Genomic DNA, 22705 nt, shown 5'->3' with positions numbered 1-22705 from the left:
GTTAATGGGCTTTCTCATGCAGTTAAAAGAGAATGCCAATTCTACGACCTTTTCATGATGTTTATTTTCTCCCTTCATTTTTACATACAATTTGATAGTGTTAATATGACCTAACACTTACAATGAAGTTGGAATTTCTATTTCCTCACTATCTTTTTCATTTTGTTCATCTTCTGAATCTCTCACACTGTTACCATCTTGTGATTCAATTATAGATTTTTAAATTGATTTCAGTGGTTTATTAAAACATTTTTGTCAACGTTCACAAAACTTTCCACATTCACAGAATCATCTGCATCAATCTTCTCAATCAAAGTTTGGATTTCACTAGAACAGTCATAACAAATAACTTCTCCACATTATTTGCCATTATCAAGAATAAATCCACAGTTTTGAAAGCACTTTATTATGAATTTGATTGAAAGACTTTAAAATGCAATTGTATCTAACACATCAATTTTCATGGTCATTTCAGATGCTCTCTTACAGTCGTCCATGACTGCAATAATATGCTGAAGCATCAGTTTTCTGTATTTCATTTTTATACACTGTATGATTAATTCTAATATTTAGTGGCTGTGGAAATAATGTTGTACATGGAGGTAGAAAGACTAAATGAACATTTGAAAGTTGATCTTATGGGTAACAAATTGCATTATCTAGGAAATGTAGAATATTCCTATTTTCCTGTTCCATTCTTTTCTTTAGTTTGTTCAAAAATTCCTTGAATATAGCACTTGTTATCCACGCTTTATTATTCGCTTTCCATTCCACAGGAAGTTGATTATTCCTTAAATTTTTGAAACTGCACAGATTTTTACTTTTAACTATTATCCATGATAAATTTTCCCTAAATTTTATAATTAGGGAAAATAGGAATTTATTTTTTTGTGAGAATTATTTAAAGAGTAGAATTTTACACAGAAAAGATGAATATATTTCTACAAATCATGAATCTAATTTAACTGCAAAAATAATGATGGCTGAAAAAATAACATTATATTTACCCAATACTTACTGTAACAAAATGTCTGAGAATTTATTAATATTTAAACAAATTATTAATTAAATAGGAACTTGTTAATATTTAAGGAACTTGTTAATTGAACAAGAATTTGTTAATATTTAAAGAAATTATTAATTAAGAAATTAATATTTAATCAAAACATATTTTCTACCTTACTCAGGTTCTAAACCTACTTGTTGATAGATGAGGTAGGTGAAAGGTAGTTTTCTGTTCATGTTGTGCAGGTTCTGCCATATAGAGGGCCTTTTATAAGAGAAATCTTAAGATAATGCTGCAAAATTTTGATATTTCCGGCGTGTACAGGTTTCTACACTATTCAGTTTTGGGCTTAGACAGGTTTTACTGTATTAGGTTTCTGTGTCACAAATTATATTTTGAACTTGTGTGTGTAGCCTGTAAAAAATGATAGAGCAAGTACTACCACCCCTATCCAATAATATACCCTAACCTCACATTTCATAGTTAACTGAAATAAGTAAATTTTGAGAAATCGAGATCAACCATTAAGGAGGTAGAAAAGTGTAGTTTAGGCAATCAAACATTGGTAAATTTCTTTGTGAGCCAGTCAAAATTAAAATCATTCATGAAATGAATTGGTGGTGTATTCATAGAATAAATATTAGTAAAAATCATTTTAATCAACCAATAGAAAAGCATTAGGCAACAGTACATTTCAACTATTGCTTTTATGTCATACCACTTAGCAACAAAAGTTTAACCTAATTGTTAGTCTGTGTACTAATTGTATAATATAAAATATATAGACAATAAAACTGGAAAAATATTTGTTGATTTGTTAATTTAGTGTCTCCATTGATTAGAGGTTTGTTTTTATTAAAAATGTTGCTGATATAACAAAAAAATAATTTATAAATGATTTAAGTTTAAAATTGAATCAATATTTACCTTCATAATAAATCTTATGTACTTGGCTGTAAGTCAGGTGATTCTACATAGTCTTTAATTTAGGCTTATTCTACCAACACTCACTACACTTATAAGGTTTTACAGTACCCCCACATCTCTTCATGGGCCCCCTTTGCACCTTCATCACTAAATTCAAAGTGGGAAGACAAGAATCAAACTATTCTATCTGAATAAATTAATTTTGGCTTTTGTCATTTCTATTTTGAGAAATCAAGCATGTGATGGTGTGATACACACTGGGTTTTATATGGGTTAGAGTTTATATCTGATGAAAAGAATAGAACCTGTAATGTAAAATTTTTAATAATTCTATTAGCAAAACTGACTTTAAAGAATAGATTGCAGGAAATCTAGTTTTCATAGTACAAAGGGTGTAAAATGTTGTTTGGTTCATGCACTACACTGGTTCCCTGTCTCCAAGATACTAAGATTAATATGTTTAAAGCTTTATTTTAAAATTTAACTAAATTTTGCAAGTTTCTTTGTTCAAGAGGGACAATGTAGCAAGTGGATATTAGTACGTTTTACATTATTTTTGAACATTCAACTGATTCAGAGTGTCTGAATTTTGAGTATTCTAGTAACTTTTTCATGAATATATTATTTTTATCAGTTTTATAAGTTCATAAGATTTACAATAAAATAATCAAACATACTGTTCACTGAAAACTAAAACTTCAACATGTTTTTCTCTTAATGAGAAATGTGAAAAGATTAAAATGAAAATTACCATATCCACACAGTTTAACTTTGTAATTTTGTTTAGGTTTTTAATAATGTAAAAGAGTGTTATAATAGCTCATTTTAGGTGAATTTTAATGAAAAATACAGCAGGTTAAAATTATATAAGGAAAAAAATATACATACACATTCTATTGTATAAAAAGAACATTCATTATGGAAAAGAAAAACGTATATTTTGCACACTATTTATACTGCAAAACTTCTTACTTCCATAATTTTAAACTGCTTCATCACAAGAGAGTTTAATCTTACAAAATAAGGTAAGTCAGTATATATACAGATAGTTTGAGTATACTAGGTATTTTAGGTGGCATGGCAAGAACATTTGTTAAGAATGAACAAGTTATCATGTTGATCTGAAAGTTATCTTAGTTCCAGTTTTCATGAAAACCAGAAATTTCCTACAAATAAGTCAACTCAACAGCAAAGGTCATTTGCTTGTCTCATGGACTTTTGTACAATTGGATTTTTGAAATGGGCAAGGGAAAACTTAGTCATTGGACACTTGATGGTACATAAAAAATACCAGGAAGGATTAGTGTGTTTTAGACATGGCATTCTTACAGTGCAATGGAGAATACATTTCAGGGCTATTTCCAAGATGCACAGTTGCATAACCTCACATAACAACATGGCATGTAACAAGACTTCATAGTCATTTCATTATACTTAACTCAAGTTATGTTGAGATTATTTGAATGTTATGTCATGGAAATGATTCAGTTATATTTTTAGAGCTGTCTCTTTACTTTCTGTGTACTTTAACCTCTAAAATTGGACAATATAATATTAACTGTTATTATGTTTATTACAGTGCAGTCACTTTTAAAGGAGAGTGAACACAATTTCATTACAGTTTAGTTGTTTTTTTAAAAGATTAGAAGTCCTGCAGTGTCACATTTATTATTACACTCTAACCACTTTTAATAGCAAAGTGTAATGTTCTGAAATAGTATTTTGTTACAGTTAACAATTATTAAAAGAGGGTAAATAATAATAATTCTGTCACTTTTGTAAAAAGACTAAACACAATAATGTTTTCCAGTATTAAAACTTGTCAGTGTATAAACTAAGTGTAGTCTTATTGGGAAGGATATGCCATAAATTTTAATACATGTAGGTTACATCTGTATTATTAATGTATTTTGAAATGTTTTTATTTTATAGATATTAAAAATAGTTTGTGTGTGTTTTTAGTTAATACATAGAAGTGTTTGTAACATTTTTAAATGACCAAGATGCTGCAATAATACCAAACACAAGCATGATACTTGGCATATCATCATTGACCATATTATTACATTTAGATTTATTTACTATAGTAGTATTGTTTCAGTGTTTAATTCAGAAAAGCATTTGAACTTGAGAAGTGATTTGTGAATATCTTCTTGACAACAGAAAACAATACTTGTTTAAGTAAATGAAGTAAATCTAGTTTTTGATTTTAGAATTGTGTTCTCACTAAAATAGATTAACAGAAAGTGTTTTTCTCCTGCAAGTTTTAAAACTTAACCATCAATTGCAATTTTTATTGAAAGCTGGTTATTGTATAACATATTGGATTGTTTTTAGTTACTTTGCCACAGAGATGCAGAAGTCCAGAAATTATCATTTGATTGTGTAATGACTTACAATCACAAGTATCTCATACCATACAAGTGAGTATTTTCATAACATTTACCTTTCTTATTAAAGAAACATAACAGTTTATAATCATAAGCTATTCCATGAAAATTAACTTGTTTCTAACCAGTAGGAAGAACCACTTTAATATGTTTATTTTGACCTTTTACTGAAAGACAGTTTTAATCATTCAGGTGTTTTATGTAACAAGAATCAAATTCTGATATAGTCTTACCACTACTGAAAAAAAGATCAATGCATCAGTCTATACATCCCATCAGTTTCTTGCCATCTTTGAGCATGTAAATATCATATGAGTACTCTCCACCAATAGTATTTTACTACCTTGATTGTCACAACCGTCTCCCTCTGCTGTTTCTACTCGCTCGTCACTTTCTTGATTTCTGCGGCTTTGTTTAGATGTTTGTTTTTTCACATGTGGCTACTATTTATGATTCTGCTTACATACTTTTTTTCAACAGTTTTCTATTATATGGAGGACTGGCTTTTGTTCTCCAATTTCACACCTGTTAGCTCAAGAAATATTGGAATGATCATCCCTCTCTTCCACTCCTCTCTAGAGTTTTATCCATAATCCAAATCATGTGGTGTCTAGTCCTACTTGTGCCTCTTACCAGCCCACCCAACCATGTTTCTTTCTGATCTAACCTTTACTTGTATAACCCCTTGCCTACCCTTACCTCTTTCATGGGCTGTACTCTGTCAACCTTGGTCGGACATTGTTCATCCAGATGTCACCACACTCCATTTTCGCACATGGCTTTTGTCATGTCCATTGTCTCAGTGTCTCAGCCAAGGGACTCACTCCACATGTTACATCTTTCCTATTCCAGTCTATCATACCTTCTTCCATGTCCATTTACCAAAGGTAATAGTCTACCTTCTGTCTTTGGTCTTATCAATGTGGCTTCTGTCTTTCCCACTCTTCTGTTCCTCATCTTCCATGTTTGACAATGGCATATCCACTTCGACCATGTCTAGCTATTTGTCAGCTTTGTTAAAGACTTTCCTTCTCTTCAAATTTTATAAGGATTTTGTCTTCCTCTCTCATTTCTATTGTTTTATGCTGCTTTTGAGTCACACATCCTCTACGTTCATTTGATTTGCCTGATTTAAATTTCAGTGTTGTCCTTTGAACCTTTATTTGTGTGTTTCATGTACCATTTCATTCTCCTCTTTGCCTGCAAATGTCAATCAGATTTTCATGCCATTTACGTTACCCACATCCTCCTCCATTCCTCTTGTGTCATTTTATATCCCAACTGACCCTTTCTTCCTAAAATTTATGCTGTCATTAACCTTTTATTGGGGTAACACTTATCACTTCCTTTCATTTATGCAATTATTTCACTGATAATGGGGTCCTATTCTGTGGTGAGAATTGCCTTTTCAGGTATACTTTGCTCCAAACCCACACTATGTATTGATTGCACTATAACACTCACTGTAAAGATAAAATGCTCCACAAAACCAGTGCTTTTATATATATATATATATATATATATATATTATATTTACACACATATACATACATTTCTAAATATCAGTAAGATTCACTCAGCTTTGGATTGTTGCTTATGGCCTTCTTGAGTAAAGCAGAAGAGGATTTCTGCCCATATGTTCTGACCCTTTGATTGAATAAATGGGGGTCAATCTGCTTTTCAAAACAGGGAATTGTAGATACCCAATGCACTTTCTCCAGTGTGATGTTTATCCAGACTCCCCACTGTACTCACACCCCTTTTTTTCTTCCAGTCCTTACCATTTCACACTTGCTAGGGTGGTGGATGTGGAGGCTTCCTCCTGAGTGAGTTTAGAAATGTAATTTACCATGCATTTTCATTATTATACATTTGGTAAGAAGTCAAAGCTGGCTTCCCTCCTTCCATTTATATCTTTGTCTCTCCTTCTTTTTTGTCAAAAGTCCACAAGCTGTTTCAATTATTTTAGAACTCACTTGATCAGAAAAATTATATTTTCTATCTGTTGTTACACAACAGCTGTGAAACATACTATAGAAATCACCATTTAAGGCTAATAATTCACATAACAGCTAACTTTACATTTTCTTTTACTAACGTTTTTCTTGACTGAACTCCACTTGGTTGCCTATATTGATATATATTTCCACTAAGGCCTAAAATTTTTTTACAAACTAGATGCTGTAATGTAATAATACTAAAAGAGTAAAAAAAACTTAGGTTTCTGGAAAGCTCACATCAACAATACAAAAACAGCTTACGAGTTACTGAATTATGTGACCATGCTTGTCACATGTATTGCTTTTATAATAATTACTTTTAATATTGTTGTTATGAACACTAAATCAATATCATTAAATATTAGATCTCTAAATAAACTAAATAATTTTTACACTAAACAATCATGTATATCCAACCCTCCTCATCTCAGTAATTTGAGTTGCAGTAGGTTCTTCCCCTGCTTCTATGGCTGAATTTGGGGGATTTCTTTTGCTGTTTTTAATACTGGCAACAAGATGCACATATACTGTTCCTACAGTTGAGCAAATGATCCATGTCCTCCTCATAATTCTGGGTGCAGGATGTCTACCCTGTTTTTAGTGTGTTATGATTTCTCCTTGGAATACTAGTAACAAATATTACTCTGTTCTTAAGGTTGAGTTGACACAATGCTGCAACTCCATAATACAGTGTTTAATTTTTGCTTCTACAGTGATTTTGGGAGTTTGTCTGGTTTTGACTTAAAAATAATTTCCACTTCATAATTCTGGTTGTTTCACTTATGACCTGCTGTTTATTTATAGTTGGCATTGATGAGTATATGTTACATGGTCCATATGCCCTAGCCACTATGTTTATGTTACAATATTTTTCTGAATCAAAGATGAGTTATGGAATTTCCTCTGTCCAGTGTAGGTTGTGTATGCACATAACTAATTCAGTTTATATTTTGCACACATCCTTTTTTCCCACTCATATTGGATATTCATTTCCTACTTCAAGAACATAAGAATCTACCTGTTCTAAAAGTAGTGTGGCAGCCCACAAGTGTGCTTCATTTACATCTCGGAACTCATCTATTCATTTTTAGCAGTTGTTTCCCACTTGCTTTCAGTTTTGTGTGCCTAATTTGTCCCCTTCACCTTTGTGATATGGGATTCTAGCCATACATGTAGAAGGTAAAACTTTATCAGAAGCTAACGTTTCAATACACTGTAATACATTTCTGATAGGTACTTACTTCCTTTCACACATATCCCACCCTTTCTACTGCTGGTGGTGTTCTTTTAGGGTCTGCAAGTTCTTGAAAGTGAGGATTGAAAATAAACAGCAGAGAGAGCTAGTTGTACCAATATATTGGTGGAGAATAGTCGTGTGATATATACGTGTTGAAAAATGGTGCAAAATTGATGGAGTAAATGGACTGGTGCACTGATCATGAAAACGTTAGCAAAACTTAGTGGGCAGAAAGAATATCAAGATAGAAGAAAATGTTTACTTTGTAGTTCAGGTATTTAGGATTGATGAACTTATGGGCATTGTATAGGACTTTTACATGTTAACAGAACAGGATGTAAAATAGTGCATCCTTAACTACAGTTATTTATGTGTCTCTTACTGCTAAGATGTAGCAGGTGTTTCTTGGATTAGTGACAGTGCACTTGTTTAACATATTCAGCAGCTTTATTTTCCAAAACATTCAACTATGTTCAATTTTTTTCTTTTTTTTCCAGTATTTTCAGTTGTCACTAACAGTCCATTTGTAATACAGATTGAAGTATATACACAGCATTATTATTTCAATTATCTGATACTGAACTTATAGTTATTTTAAAAACCAGTATTGAAAATCCAGGTTAAGTGGAACATTCATGACATTGTAGTACCACATAAACATTCTATTCTATTTAGTAATTTGCATTTGCTTCAAAGAGTTCCACAACTATTATGTGGCAGTGAGTATTCATTTTTGGAATAATCAAAATGTCTTTTTGTTTCAGAGAAAACTTTTACTGCCTTTTAGATGAAAAGACATTCAAGACAGAGGCTGTACTGTTCAGCATAGATTCTGAACATGGGTGTGTCCAGGCAGAACATCGAGATGAACTACTACCTATATTAATGAGGTGTTTAGGCAGTTTTAATCTTTGAGATTTTTTTTTAACTTTTGTTATACATTACTAGAATGACTATTTTTCATATTAATTTGGTGTTTCTTTAGTCTATTCAAAATTGATTTTATGGCTAGTAATTGGATTAAATATACTCATACTATATACTGAAAACATGTTATAATAACAACAAAAATTAATAGTCTGCCTTTAATAAATAGCATCTCAAAAACTAAACATACACAGGTGAAGTCTTTTCGGTGTCTTTGGCACAGTGTCATCTTGAGTCTAATTTATTTTCATTAAAGAAAAAAATGTAAAATGCTTATCTGAAGAGCTATTCATTGCTTATGATTTGTTAGAATATTTTCTAACATAATAGATTAAACTGTGATAAATCTCAACTGTGATTTAACTGCTTTAATAGTCTGATCTTTTTAGTATCATGTTGATTGTTCATGTCTTTGTTGTTTAATTTTCATTGAAAAGAATGAAAGATAAAGATAAATTTACTGTTTATATTTTAATTGTAAGCTGTTCACATTCATTTTTTTAGTAAAACAAATTACCTATTTCTAGAAATAATCTGTTACTAAAGATATTGAAAAAAAAGCTGATGCAATAGCTAAAATAACTTTAGATATATAATCAATTTTTTATATTAAATCCATTTTGTATAAACAATGTTAATCAGAAATGTACCAGAATTAGTAATGATGCAATTACATTTTTTTAAAAATTATATATTAAAGTAAAATACTATATCATCTATAAAGATTACTGGCCAGATGTTACAGATTCATGCTAATTGCTTCTGTTTTAGAATATTGTATGGAAAAATGCTTTACAAAACTGGGGGAAACACAGGTGGAAAATCAATCCGTCGGGGTATTATTCTCCGCTTTCTTGCAGGCTGTAATGAATCAGAACTAAAAATATTTCTGATGTTGGCTTTTTCCCCTTTCAAGCATGTGTTTGATAGTAAGTAGAAAATATTGTGTTATTTTAAGCTAACTGTATATGAAATGTTGAGCATTTGTTGTTGTTATCTGGAAATATTAATTTCTTATTTGAATGAAAGAGAATTATATGGTAGTTAGCCTACTCACAGTGTACTATATAAATTATTCTTGTATTCCATAATGCTAAATCTGGAAATAGTAAATTAAAATATAATTACTTAAAAAATCTTTCCAAAAGCACAAATACTATTGGAATTGGAAATACCTTTATGATTATACTTTTGATTTTTTTATTTCTAGAAAACCCACTGGAAATTGTGAAAAATATGAGAAGAGAACTAGATTTGTCAGCTGTTGTGCCAGTAAGAAGACAACTTAGGTAAGTGGGAAATAATTTCATTTTATTTTGAGCTTTTAAAGAACTTTCTCACAAAAACTCAGTACACCTCTATTTTATAGTAATTTATAGACTATTTTATAGTCTGTACTCTAATAAAATGTACATAAATTTGAATAAGAATAACAAAACTGTAAGTCAAACTTTACATAATACATTCTGTGCTGACATTTGGGTTAGTTGGAAAAGTTCATGGAGCATACCCATTGTTTTCATGCTCTGTGGTGGGCAAAATTTAACCCTCTGGTAGAGCCTTGAAATCCAGAGTTGGTGAGCCGTGTTGAAATGTGCAATACAACATAATATTTCCTACATCTTACTGCCTTTAATGTAGGCAGTAGGTTTCTGCTGACTAGCTGCCTTCCCTCTTCCATTAGTTCAAATTAGGGACTGTGGCAGATAATCTTAGTTGCTTTGTTATAAATACAATATACAAATATAATTTCTGCATTGTCGTATTATTTAAAGTTGAGAACTAATGTAGTTATCTCAACATTTCCATTGGTGCCAAGTGCAAGAAACCCTCAATAGTAATATGTCCAGTGTATATTTTGGCTGTTTTTTCTAGAATACAGAGTTTGTTCTAATAATGAAGATTTTTTTAAAGATATAAAACACTCAGTTATTCGAGAGGTTAAAGTTAATTTCACGGTTTTGTAATTCTTTGAGTATCAAATGTCAACATTATGTTACTGAGAGACTTAAAATTTGCAACAACTAATTTATATTTATTTAAAAATTTTAATTATATTTGATTATTTTTCCAAAGCCTTTCATTTAAATGTTTTTTTAAGATTAGGTTGTATTATTTGTTCATTTTATCTTTGTGAATGAATAATTAAATGAATAGTTAATATTTTATTGTAGATCAGTGATGACCAAAATTATTATTATATTCAATGGGAAAAAAATACAAACAAATTCAATAATTTGCATCCCAGTTGTAGATATTTGTCCAACCTTCTACCTTATTTATAAATGCAAATTTACAAGATTTTAGTGTTTTGCTTTTTGTAAACTCATGAAAAACAATACGTTATAAAACTTTTAGTAACATTTTCAAATTTTTAGTTTAGCGATCTTGGTTTTAAATAAAATTAATAACATTTTTTATGAGTGTTTTCAATACATTATGGACAGACTTTTTCTTTCAAACTATTTTCACTAAAATATTTATATTTCGTCTTTTCAACAGCATAATGAACACTTTAGGAACTATGTTGAAACACTTTGGCTGTCTTTCAGTCAACCTTTTACCTCAACTGTTCCGTGTGTTGCTTTCTGTGGCCACTTATGCAGTAACACTTCTTGAACGTCGAGAAGAAATTTGTCCTCATTTTATTAACATGCTAAAGAATCTAAGAACCATGGCTTTCAATAAAATTATTCAGGTGTTGTTTTTTTCCTTTCAATTCTTTAACTTTCATGCTTTTGGATTTGTTTGAAGTGATTTAGATTAAACAGCAATTTAATTCTTTGACCTTATAAACATCCTATTGTGAGATAAGTTCATGTTATTGTAATGTTTTTCAAGATCTTCATCACAGAGGTAATTATCTAATTTTGTGGAAATTCTATAAACAAAAAAAAACAATTCAGGGCCTTCGTCTCCTTAGAGGGAATAGTAATCCTTTAAAAAAAGGTTAAGAATAATAATGATTTATTGACATAGATGAAGTATGTTGTGACTTAAAGTTTTTATTGTTACTTATGTGAAAAGTATTACTGTAATAAAGTTTTCAAAATGTTCCAGAAAAACAACAATTAATATCTAGTATTGTTTAAAAAGCACTTATGTATGATAGAACCATGCAAAACAGGAAAACATCTGTATAGAACATTTATAAATTTTATAGTTATTTGGAAAGAAAATACTCTCACAAATGCAACACAGGAGAATATTTGTATAGAACATTTATAAATTTTATAGTTATTTGTAAAGGAACAACTTGTTGCTAATACATATCAAGGTCTTTGTTGCAAATGTAACTCTTTCACATTGGATTTGTGTATTTTATATGATATTTAATCACCCTGTAAGTGACTTTAAACCATAAATATGTAATGCACATTCATGACATTTGATAAGCTTTAACACTCCTACGAAAAGACGTTTCTAGTCCTGATTTCTCCAAGCCCGTTCCCCTGGCTGTGGTTTCGCTAGATAGTAGATAGGGACAGTGGGAATCTCGTTAATCCATTCATTAATGGATTTAAATGGCAATTTCATTTAAATACAAAATTATTAGCCTAATATTAATAACCTTTCAAGTTGCTCTGGGGCCTATTAGGCCCCACTTTTCGTAGGAGTGTTAAGCAAACATTACGGGTCTCTTGTAGGTAAAAAAAACTGAATTTTCAATTATGTGTACTGACAATTTATTTATAAATATGTGAAATTAGAATGTTATTTTCTCCACCCTAACTCTATACAAGGTCAATCAATTTGTCCAACTTTGTAACCACCAAAAAAAATTAAAATCTAAATTGTCTTTTTCTTCCTTTCTACAATGACTTCATATTGTATCATGAAACTACATTTTTTGTTTATTCTAAGTAGGTTAAAACTAATAACAGTATATTTATACTTAAATTTTATTGTTTTCATGCTATTTGAACTGTGTCTAACTAATATTTGTACCATATAAGCTGTAAATCACATCATTAATGTGTAGTTCATGTTACGTAATACACAGACTACTCAAGAGGCATACCTTCTGAAAAATTATTATTTATAATATTTTATATAATTTAAGTTATCAATTTTGGTTATTTTTGCAATAATAAGTAAATAATTTGCATGAAAAATTAGAAATAAAATGAGAGGATGTGACAGGTGGTCATGGCAAGAGGTGTCTGATTTTCAAATTAATGGCTCTGTAACCAAATAAGATTGATGGCTACAAGTATTATGTTTTGCCTGAATGATGACTATATTATAGAAAGCAGTTTACATTAAACTGTACATTTCTTGATGGGGTGATAAATAAAATAAAGGAATGCATAGAGAAAAAATGTCAAATTTCTTATACTAGGTGAACCTAAGGTGTGTTTTTTTTACTATATTGCCATATAAAATTAGCCACTTAAAATTTATTTACTATTAAAACTTGGATTATTAGGTATATTTTTATGTTAAATTTATTTGTATACCGTGATAGAAAGTAGTTTAATTAAATTTCAAAGTAGCTTATTAAAACCTCATGATGTGCACAGATTCTTGCAGAGAAAGTGTTAAAGCTTGTAAAAGTATACATTTGTTTGTACTTATTTTATTGTTTTGTTACACTGTGAACCATGTATAACTAATAATCCTTCCACACAAGTGTAAATCACTCACAAATGTGCAGCTCACATTATTTAATTGAATTATTTAATGCATAAGTCTGCCTCATAAAGAAACTATTGCTATTAATTTTCATTATTTTACTTTTACTAACCAAGTAAGCTTCTTAGTTAGTTTTATAATGAAAAATAAAAATAGCTTAAAAAACAAAAAATATCATGCTTACGTGGGTATATTTTTATATTGATTGTTAATGAGACATTTAACCCTACTTTTTATACTAATGGTACTACTACACTAAATACTTTTTTTAATTATATAATACACCTGACACAATAATAACATGTTAAAAGGAAATAATGTTTTATAATTGCAGTAATTTTTCTAGATTTCCAAATAATAAGAGCCTTTAAAAAGCCCTGTAACAATAAATTTGAAACTAAAAGATGAAATAGATAATGCTCTGTACAGAAAATAAATTAATATAATATTTCATTTATCTGCTTCATCAGGCTTAATTCATTTTCATCTTAAGTTTGAAAAAAGATTGATTTCTTCAAATATTACTTGATAAATTTGTTGCCATTTGAACATTGTGTCTTTACAGTATTGTTATTTGTTATCAAGAACAAAGCGTCTTTAGAGTGATTTTTATTTTAAAAGAAATAACTGATGCATCCATATTTAATAAACTGTAAGACACCTATCAGAAGTTTCACATCCATATTGGAAGCTGCTACATTCCATTTTTTGAATTGCAATGTTTCTTTCTACCAGTGAGTATGTTGAGCCAACACTGATTTTAAGAAGAGGGTATGCTAGTCCTGAATGTCAGTGCTGTATTTTGGAATGTTCCCAAATTAAAATAACATTAAGTTTCTGTATTATGCTTACCATGGCTTTTATATTAAAATTATTTTATTGTGTTATTGCTTTTTTTCAAAGTGTGAAAAAAAGATTATATTTTCATGTAAAGTTTAAGTTTTTTCTTATTATTTATTTATTATTTGAACTGTTTTATATGTGGTTAACCCTGTGTTTATTTTCAAATCATGTTTTAATCTTCTCATTCAGGAACCTTGTTTCAACTTTTGTATATATGACTGTATTCTTGTCTTCCCAGTTTCTTTTACATGCCAGTTTTTTGCTCATAACACATTGAAGGTGCATTGCAGAATAATTTTTCTAATATCTCTGAACATGGTTTATTAGATATAACACTTCCAGCAGTCAATAACACTTTAAACATTTAGTGAACCATAATAACTACATAAAGAACCATTTATATTGTTATTTGCAAATACTTTAGCTATTCCTTTATTTCATTTAGCCTATTTTTAATTTTTCCACGTCATGTTTTATTTTTTCTGCTTTCGGAGTTGGTTTTAGGTTTGTGATATTTTTTCCAAATGATTAAATATTGTGTGGTACTACTGTATTTTTGTTTTCTTAGTGTTATTTTACTGTCTCTTAAACAGTATTTTATTCTTGCAGTAATATCTATGTTTTCATCCTACATTTCTTGAACATGCTTTATGTAATTTATTTATGCATATTTGTTCTTTGTGGTTTCGTTCTTCTGATTATCAGATTTCCTGATATTTAGAATTTTGTTATTTAAAATCACCTGTTAGAAATTTGCTAATTGTATTTCACAGCCAGTAAAATGATACTTTTTTTTTCATCTGTTCATATATACATTTTTTATTGTAAAATTAACATACAAGAGTTTCAGTGAAATTGACTTCATTTTACTTTTTTTTTTTGCCAAACTTTGTGTGTGTTCAGTATTTAAACCACAGTTTATAATATTATAACTTCTAAATACATTTTGATAAATTAAAATGCAATTATGAGTACATATGTTTATTTTTCAGTTGTGCTGAAAGTACATAAATTACTGTTTGATAAAAAGAAATTCATTTAAAAAATTTAGGATGTTCTTTTATACAACCATTTGTTTCATTGATTAGAATAATAAGAATGCTTTTCTAGGAAAATATTTGTTGCATAGATCAATATTTATTTTTATTTAATTCTGTTTATCAGTTGTAACATTGAATTTAATACAGGATTTCTCATTATTTCCAAATCATGAACTTTATAAACAGTGATTCAGTATTAAGGAAATTAATTTTTAACCTTCATCTACTTGTCTGAGCCAACCACATGCAAGAGTTATTTTGGACATAAAATGAATTTGTATCTTAATGATAATAAAAGTAACTAAATTAGATAAGTTGCTTTGATGTCAGATGTAGGAAAAATGGCTTAGTTAAATAAACATGTAATAGAGTATACATGATTATGTTTATAAATAACAGAATATCATTATCCTAATTTTAAAGTTTTAAGTTTACTTTATGTGAACAGTTTTATAGAGTTACTTGGATTTAATAAACTTTTGTTTAGTTATATACATATTTATGTGTAACGTGTTACTATAGGATGTAACAAAATTGTTCTTGTAAAGAATAACTACCTTAAATTTAAGTATCTTATGTGTTTTGTTTAATTTTAGTTTTTCAAAGCATATGACACATATCCCTTCAGCTCTGAAGAAATTGATGCTGTATTTGAATCAGTTATTTGGCCAGTGGTAAGTTATTTTATGTGCAATTAGTTACCATTTTTTTTTGTCCTAATTCCTTAACATAAATTCCTTTGTTCTGAATATGTATAGAAAATATTTTTTATAGTCATTTTTACAGTTCATCATAATACATGCTGGTAGATCCAGTTAATTTTATAACAAAACTTAAGTTCACCTATGTATCACAGAAGCAGCTGGTTGCATCAGTCATCTGAGAGCATAAGCCTTACCTCTACTGTTTTGTTATATATATATATCATTGTGCTTTGAAAATTGTGCACACATTTACTGTCATAGTAATTTGTCAGAACTGCTAAACATAATATAATAAAGTGGTTCTTTGTCCAAGAAAAGTTTATGGTAAGGCCCTAGAGCACGAGAAGTTCCTTTATATTTTCCTTTTTGTTAAGGAAAGGTTTTTTTATGAATTAAGAAAATAGTTTTCTTTATCCTTTACTTTGCCCACTACAAATTGAAAAGATAATTAAAAAGTCAATAGATGAAATTAAACTGTTATAGAACTTCACATGTCCATGTGTATGTTAGAGTTGTTGCAGAAAGAATTTTGATAATGTTCACTTAAGCATTGTTGTAATTTATGTTTTGTACTAACAGTGCAGCATAACTGACCAGACTAAACCTGTACAATTCAAGTATCAGTAAGCTCAGCACTTTTTTGATAAACATGATCTTCATACATACTAAATTCAAGCTAGTAGCCTCAGTTTTTTGTTTTTCTTTTCATAACTTGGTGATTTTGTTTTTAAAATATCCTATGGTGTCTAATGTAAGGTGAGAGGAAGTTATAGTTTTAATGGAGTTAAAGTCATGATTTCACATAGAATTTTTATTATTGTTGCACACAGACTATGATTGTAAGATGGTGGGAAGAACTACCCATACAGTTTTAATTAAATTAAAGTGATGATATTACAAGGTATTTTTATCATTGTGATACAAATACAGTGTGGCCACAGTTATTACTGTTTCAGTAAAATATTACTACATATCAATAAATCTCTTAGAAAATTTTTAAAACATAAAGGTATACATGTTTGAAAACATAAAAGCTTCCAGGTTGATTTTAGGCTTGATAAATTTTGGTTTTATAAATGAATTTATAATTTACATATTAATTTTTAATTGTATGTATCTTTCTCTGTTTATTTGATTTTGAATTCTCAACTCTTCTTACAAAATTATTTGAAAATTATATTTAGGCTCTTGACCTTTCATAGATTTCAAGTTAAAAACAAATGTTTTAAAGAATTGCAAAAAAGTTCCTAAAATGAATGGTTAGCAATAATCTGAATTTAAACTTAAACCTTATATGGTAGGGGATATCAGTAGAGTTTTGTGGGGCATTCAGGAATGGATCTGTAGATTAATATGAAAATTAAAATAAGCATATAGAAACCCTTTCACAACAGAGTCCCTGCAGTTCACATGGGGCACCATATGAATTTCACTTGTACAACAATACATACTGTAATTCTGAGATTTATTAATATATCCTTGCAAAAACTGGTAAGATTTTGTTAGAGATTATATGTTTTTTAGGCACAAAGAATGACATTATTTTAATTAAGTGATTCTAATAAAAATAGTTTAAATATTGTAAGTATTTACACTCAAACTCTTAATCATTCAAGTGCAAGGTGATAGTCATTTTAACTATAAAAAATACTTTTCTTCAGTTTATAGTTTTTTATATTTTAGTTGCATAGATCCTAGAACCTTCTAAATGAATATCAAATGTTTTTTAAAGTATATGCTTATATTTTATTTTTTATTTTCTTTACAATACCATTAACTGTTGGTATTATCATCAGCACAGTGTAACAAAATGTTTAAATTAAGATATAGAAAAAATGTATATACATTTTAATTTGTCATAAAATACATTATTTTGTTTATATTTTTAATTTCAGGTCTTTCTCTTTTTATGTGTAGTTAATTTTTAATATTTTAAGTTCTCATTTCCTATTATTTGTCTTCTATTATTCATCTCAGCATAAGTCAGTGGTGTCCTTGGGGCGTAATTACAGTATCTTCAGAAGAAATACATAGACCTGTCATGGTCAAGTGGTTAAGGCACTCATCTTGTAATCTGAGGATTACAGGTTTGAATCCCTATTATGCAAACATGATAACCTTTTCAGCCATGGAGGTATTATAATGTGATGGTCAGTCCCACTAATCAATGGTAAAAATAGTAGCTCAAGAGTTGGCAGTGGGTAGTGGTGACTAGCTTCCCTCCCTCTAACATTACACTGCTAAATTAGAGATAGCTACTGCAGATAGCCCTCTTGTAGCTTTGCACATAATTCAAAACAAACAAACAAGTGATGCATAAGCCATCAGCTTAATTATCTTCCCTGAGCGCAAGATCTGAAGCCTTGAGAAATGATGGAAAGTGTGATGTGTACTTAAAAATGTCTAAGCCTTTCTATTATACATTTCAAAACATAAAGAAAACATTATTAACAAAGAGGTAAAAGTAAGACCTAAATTCAATTTATCTGTCTCTCTAACTATAACATACTCAGTTAAGCAAAAACTAAGTGTTACTGGGGATCAAGCAACCAACAACACTAAAGGTAGTTATATGTACCAGATAATGTGTGCCAATTTCAAAATAATCATTATTAACTTATAGTAAAAAATGTGCTTTTTTTGTGACTATAAACTTGTATATGTATCTTCTACATGTATATGTTATGAAGCTCAAGCAAAAGTGTGGAAGGGGGCATGGAATTTGGTAAAGGTTGACAAAATGTATTACTTGTTTTTACTCCCTTCATTTATAAGAATTTGAAATTGTGTGTTGGTAGAATAAGTTACATACTTAATTGTCTAGGCATACATCTACAAGATTGTCATTATATGAGTCAAAAAATGTGAAAGTTTATATTTTTCATAGCCTGTGACAACACAAAACTGAAGTTTAAGTATTTTTAAAGGTTTCTTTTAAAATGAAATAATTGTAACATACTTAAATTCATAACCTACATTATAATGTTAATTTCAATCACATACATTGATAGTAAAGTTGTTTAAATTAAGTTTGAATGTATCTTAGTATCATTTGCAGAAAAATGTGTTAAGGTAGAATTCAAAATAATGGGACCTAATAAGAAATCTAAGTAGTTTTGGAGGCTCTCAAGGTAAACTTTGTGTGTTTACTTGAAAATTAATAAGAACATGTTGATGGGTATTCAGAGGAAAGAGTGTAAAATATTTGTCCTACTTATTATTTTTCATGAACTTTTACAAGAATACTTTTACTATTGGTTTAATAGTGTTGCATTTTCAAATGTATTGGAAATACATTGGACAAAAGTATTGGAAATACTTGAGCAAATAAACTAATACCTTTATTATAATATACAGCTACCAAGGTTAAAATATGAAGGACTGAACTACCCACCTCTGATACTTAGGCTTTTTAGTGCTTGGAGTGAAGACCCTCGGTATGTATTACCTACAAATATATATATTTTTATATTAAATGATGTAACTTGTATTTTATATTGCTAATAGTGAAATTAAATATTTTTTCAATACATTGTTTTCATTTTGTAAAAAATAAGGTTTATTATATGACAATTGTGTTATATCCTGTTGACTGAGATTGGTAGCATATTTACAGAAAAAAGTAACAGTTTAATCAAAGTGGAAATAACTATTTTCCTGAAGCACTAGACCATGCCTTAATGAAGGATAAGTAAAAGCAGATGCTGAGGTAGAAGTGAAAGATTGTGTTTTTGTATATTATGCGTGGAACAAAAGTCTAATTGCAATTTATTATATTAAGAATATACTATTCTCAAAGAGACTATTATTTAATACTTTTTGAAAAACTTTTCTGCCTAGATCTGACCAAATAAATTTGTGTCAAGATTTTCCTAAATTTGTATCTTGCCAAAAGTAATTTCAATATTATTGTGTTTATTTTCTTTACATGTTAAATCATTAAATATAACTGACTTTTTGAACTATCTTATATATTTGTGTATGTTCTATAAATAATTACATTGCTTTACTGTGAGTGTGTGTGTGACTGGTCTCAGCTTTAGGTGAATATTATACATAAAATTTGGCATTATTCTGATCTTTTTTTTTTTTGGCCAAGTGAAGACTGAAATCATTTATTTCTAATTTTCAGTCATACTACTGGTCATTTAAATAAGAGCATTGAACAAAGCAGACATTTCATGTTGGTTATATTTATAAATCATCATGATAGCTTTACTGTAATAAACTTGTATTAAAATGGCATAAAATTGTATTGATCAACTATACTGTGATAAAATTACAAGATTTTACCTGTACCATCACAACCTGATGCATGTTAGATATATAATGTAGAACAAGCTGGTAGTTTTAGAAGAGAGTAAAGTAAATTTAGTTGGCTGAGTGCTGGCAGTCACAAACATTTGAATACTTAATTTCATTTTACCTTAAGTCTAACTAATACAGTAAGTTTGACAGCTTTGACAACAATACTTACATACAAATGTTCTATTTACTACTAAGGTTGACACTTTTATTCAATGTAATAAAATTGACAGCTTGAACAATATTTTATGTGAAATTTCTTTTCACTAAGTTTACCCATGAGTGTGTGTCAAAGTCATATTCTAAGGTTGGCAGTAACATAGTTAAACAGATTTATGGTTTAGTGATAGGATCTCCTGTCTCCTCTTTGATGTAAATAATTTGTGTTCAGTTTTGAAATGAAGATGGTTAACACATTTGAGGTGGTGAAACCTTTAGTGTGGTAGAACGACACTGGATCTTTATTAGAACATTTTAATCCAATTGGTCTTACCATCAGATTTACATTAGAGATACAGAGGGATAGTACTTAATGAAATTTATTTTTATATTCTTTGCTGCTGTTTCTAAATGTTATATATATATATGTATATGTATAATTGGAAATTTAAACAAAACTGGTACTTTTTTCTAGGTATTTTGCCCTGTTTTCAAAACATTATCCAGAAAACAAGGATTTCACTCCTTTGCAGCATGTAATGTCATTGTACATTGCTGACAAAGTTCAGCCAGTGGTTGTTGGTGTAATCACAAAAATGTTCAGCAATCTGCTGACATTGGTAGAGGATGCAGCAGAAAGTGAACACAGGTTGACCACTCTTGTTGTTAACGACTTGCTACCAAGTTTGGAATCTTTTGAGCAATGCTCACCAAAGGATGGTATGTGTTATATTACATTCATTCAGTTCCACTGAGTGAAAATCAATTTACTTCTGTTATATTTATGATGAATTACTTGTTTGAACTTTCAATGACCAATTTTCAAATAATTGTATACATGTAATTATTGATTTGATGCAGGTTACCCTTGCAATATCTTCACAGTCATACTCCTACTATATTTATTGCAAATATTTTTATAAGCTTAATCACAACATTTTCTTTTTGACATCTTCTTCAGTTAAAAATAAATCAACAAATTAATAGAAAATTATTTGTATCCAAATGACTATCTTTGTTCAACAGGCCCCCCAGTGGCACAGTGGTATGCTTGCAGACTTCCACTACTAGAAACCAGTTTTTGATACCTGTGGTGGGCAGAGCACAGATAGCCCATTGTGTAGCTTTGTGTTTAATTTCAAACAATTAATCAATTCATTCAACAGTAACTTGTAATTTATTCAAGAAATAGATGTTATGAAAATATTCTTCTCCATAATTGTTAAGTGGCAATAAAACTAAACCAGATAAAATTATTTGTATGATTTAAAATGTAAACAATTATGTTTTTGTATTTATTTATAAGGCATCTCTCATGTGGTTTATAAACTTGTGTGAGGTGTACAAAATGATCAAACAGAATGTCAGGAAATGAAATGTAAATTAAAAAAAACCCATTAAACTTCAAAAGGTAAAGACTGTACATAAATTAGGAAGGAGAATTAATACATGAGATCAGTCCTGAAAGTAAACATTAGCAGTTAATTGTTTAGCAATCATTTAATATTAGTAGCTCAACAATATAGAGAGAACCATATAGGTGAATTGTTTTCTCTTTTTAACAGAACTAACCAAACCATATGATAGTTTTACACAATACAAAGATGGAACAGAAATGTTACTTTTTACACAAGATGTTTGTTTTTAGATTTTATGTAATTCGTGTAAAAAAATGATGTAAAGTGTTTTTTTTTAATTATTTAGTAGGTTTGGTATATGTACCCAAGAGCAAATAAACCATGATGCTGTTAATTTTTTTTTTCTAAGTAATTCATAGTAATAACTTGTAGGTTTTTCATTACAACAGACAAAAAGATTTCACTATTGTATCTGTATTGGAAATTTATTTTTTGAATGCAGGTATATATGGGTAGGAAAGTAGTGACTTGTATGAGTAGCTGTACAAAGCTTAGAACTTCCAGTTTAAATTATTTAATCAATACTATTTCAATATATTATTTATAGATTAGATAATAATAAGTACTTCTAAGTTTGATATAATTGTCTGATAGTAGGAAAGTTTATTGTAAACTTTTCTTTTTTCCATGAATTATGTGAAAAGTTACTCACATTTTGGTTAAAAAAAATATTTGCACAGTGTAAAAAGTATTCATAATTAAACAATGACAAATGTGATATCTTTTATGTAAGTTAGTTACACTATTAGATATAAATATAATCTGGAATAAATCATACATAATACCAGGTATTCATAAATTTTTGAACCAATTTATTAATTAATTATAATGAGGGCTACTAAAACTATACTGAAAACCAAAACTGTTTAACTTTTGTTTACCCACACTCATTGGTGTCATTAGTGTACTTCAGTGTGGTTTCTGTTAGTGATTCAAAGGATGTTCATGCAATAATCAATCTCTATCTATTTATGGAATCTTCAAAGTAACCATTACAATTGTTTTCATTATTTGAGCATGAAGTCTTGCCATATCTTGTACGTTCATCTTATCCATATTTTTAAATAGTGGAAAGAATGTTTGGACCTCATTCTCCAAAATGGAGAAATTGCAA

At 29.1% G+C, this 22705-nt stretch overlaps 1 protein-coding gene across 3 annotated transcripts in view; it reads left to right on the top strand.

Annotated features, from left to right (window-relative positions):
* The window catches only part of LOC143222206 (small subunit processome component 20 homolog), a 187109-nt gene that overhangs the window by 83836 nt on the left and 80568 nt on the right, over positions 1–22705 (top strand). For all 3 annotated transcript variants that reach the window (XR_013012094.1, XM_076448333.1, XM_076448334.1), the window contains 8 exons: positions 4271–4356; positions 8325–8450; positions 9259–9416; positions 9698–9776; positions 10990–11185; positions 15602–15679; positions 19067–19146; positions 20649–20893. Coding sequence is in view for 2 of the 3 variants with exons in the window: in XM_076448333.1 (XP_076304448.1) it covers positions 4271–4356; positions 8325–8450; positions 9259–9416; positions 9698–9776; positions 10990–11185; positions 15602–15679; positions 19067–19146; positions 20649–20893 (1048 nt within the window). In the remaining variant the exon portion in view is untranslated. The remainder of the gene's footprint in view (positions 1–4270; positions 4357–8324; positions 8451–9258; positions 9417–9697; positions 9777–10989; positions 11186–15601; positions 15680–19066; positions 19147–20648; positions 20894–22705) is intronic.

Source organism: Tachypleus tridentatus, chromosome 8 (assembly GCF_004210375.1).
Source record: "Tachypleus tridentatus isolate NWPU-2018 chromosome 8, ASM421037v1, whole genome shotgun sequence".
In the NCBI taxonomy this organism is placed as follows: domain Eukaryota; kingdom Metazoa; phylum Arthropoda; class Merostomata; order Xiphosura; family Limulidae; genus Tachypleus; species Tachypleus tridentatus.
The sequence above is the reverse complement of the archived record's forward strand: the minus strand, read 5'-3'. Positions and strand labels throughout refer to the sequence as shown.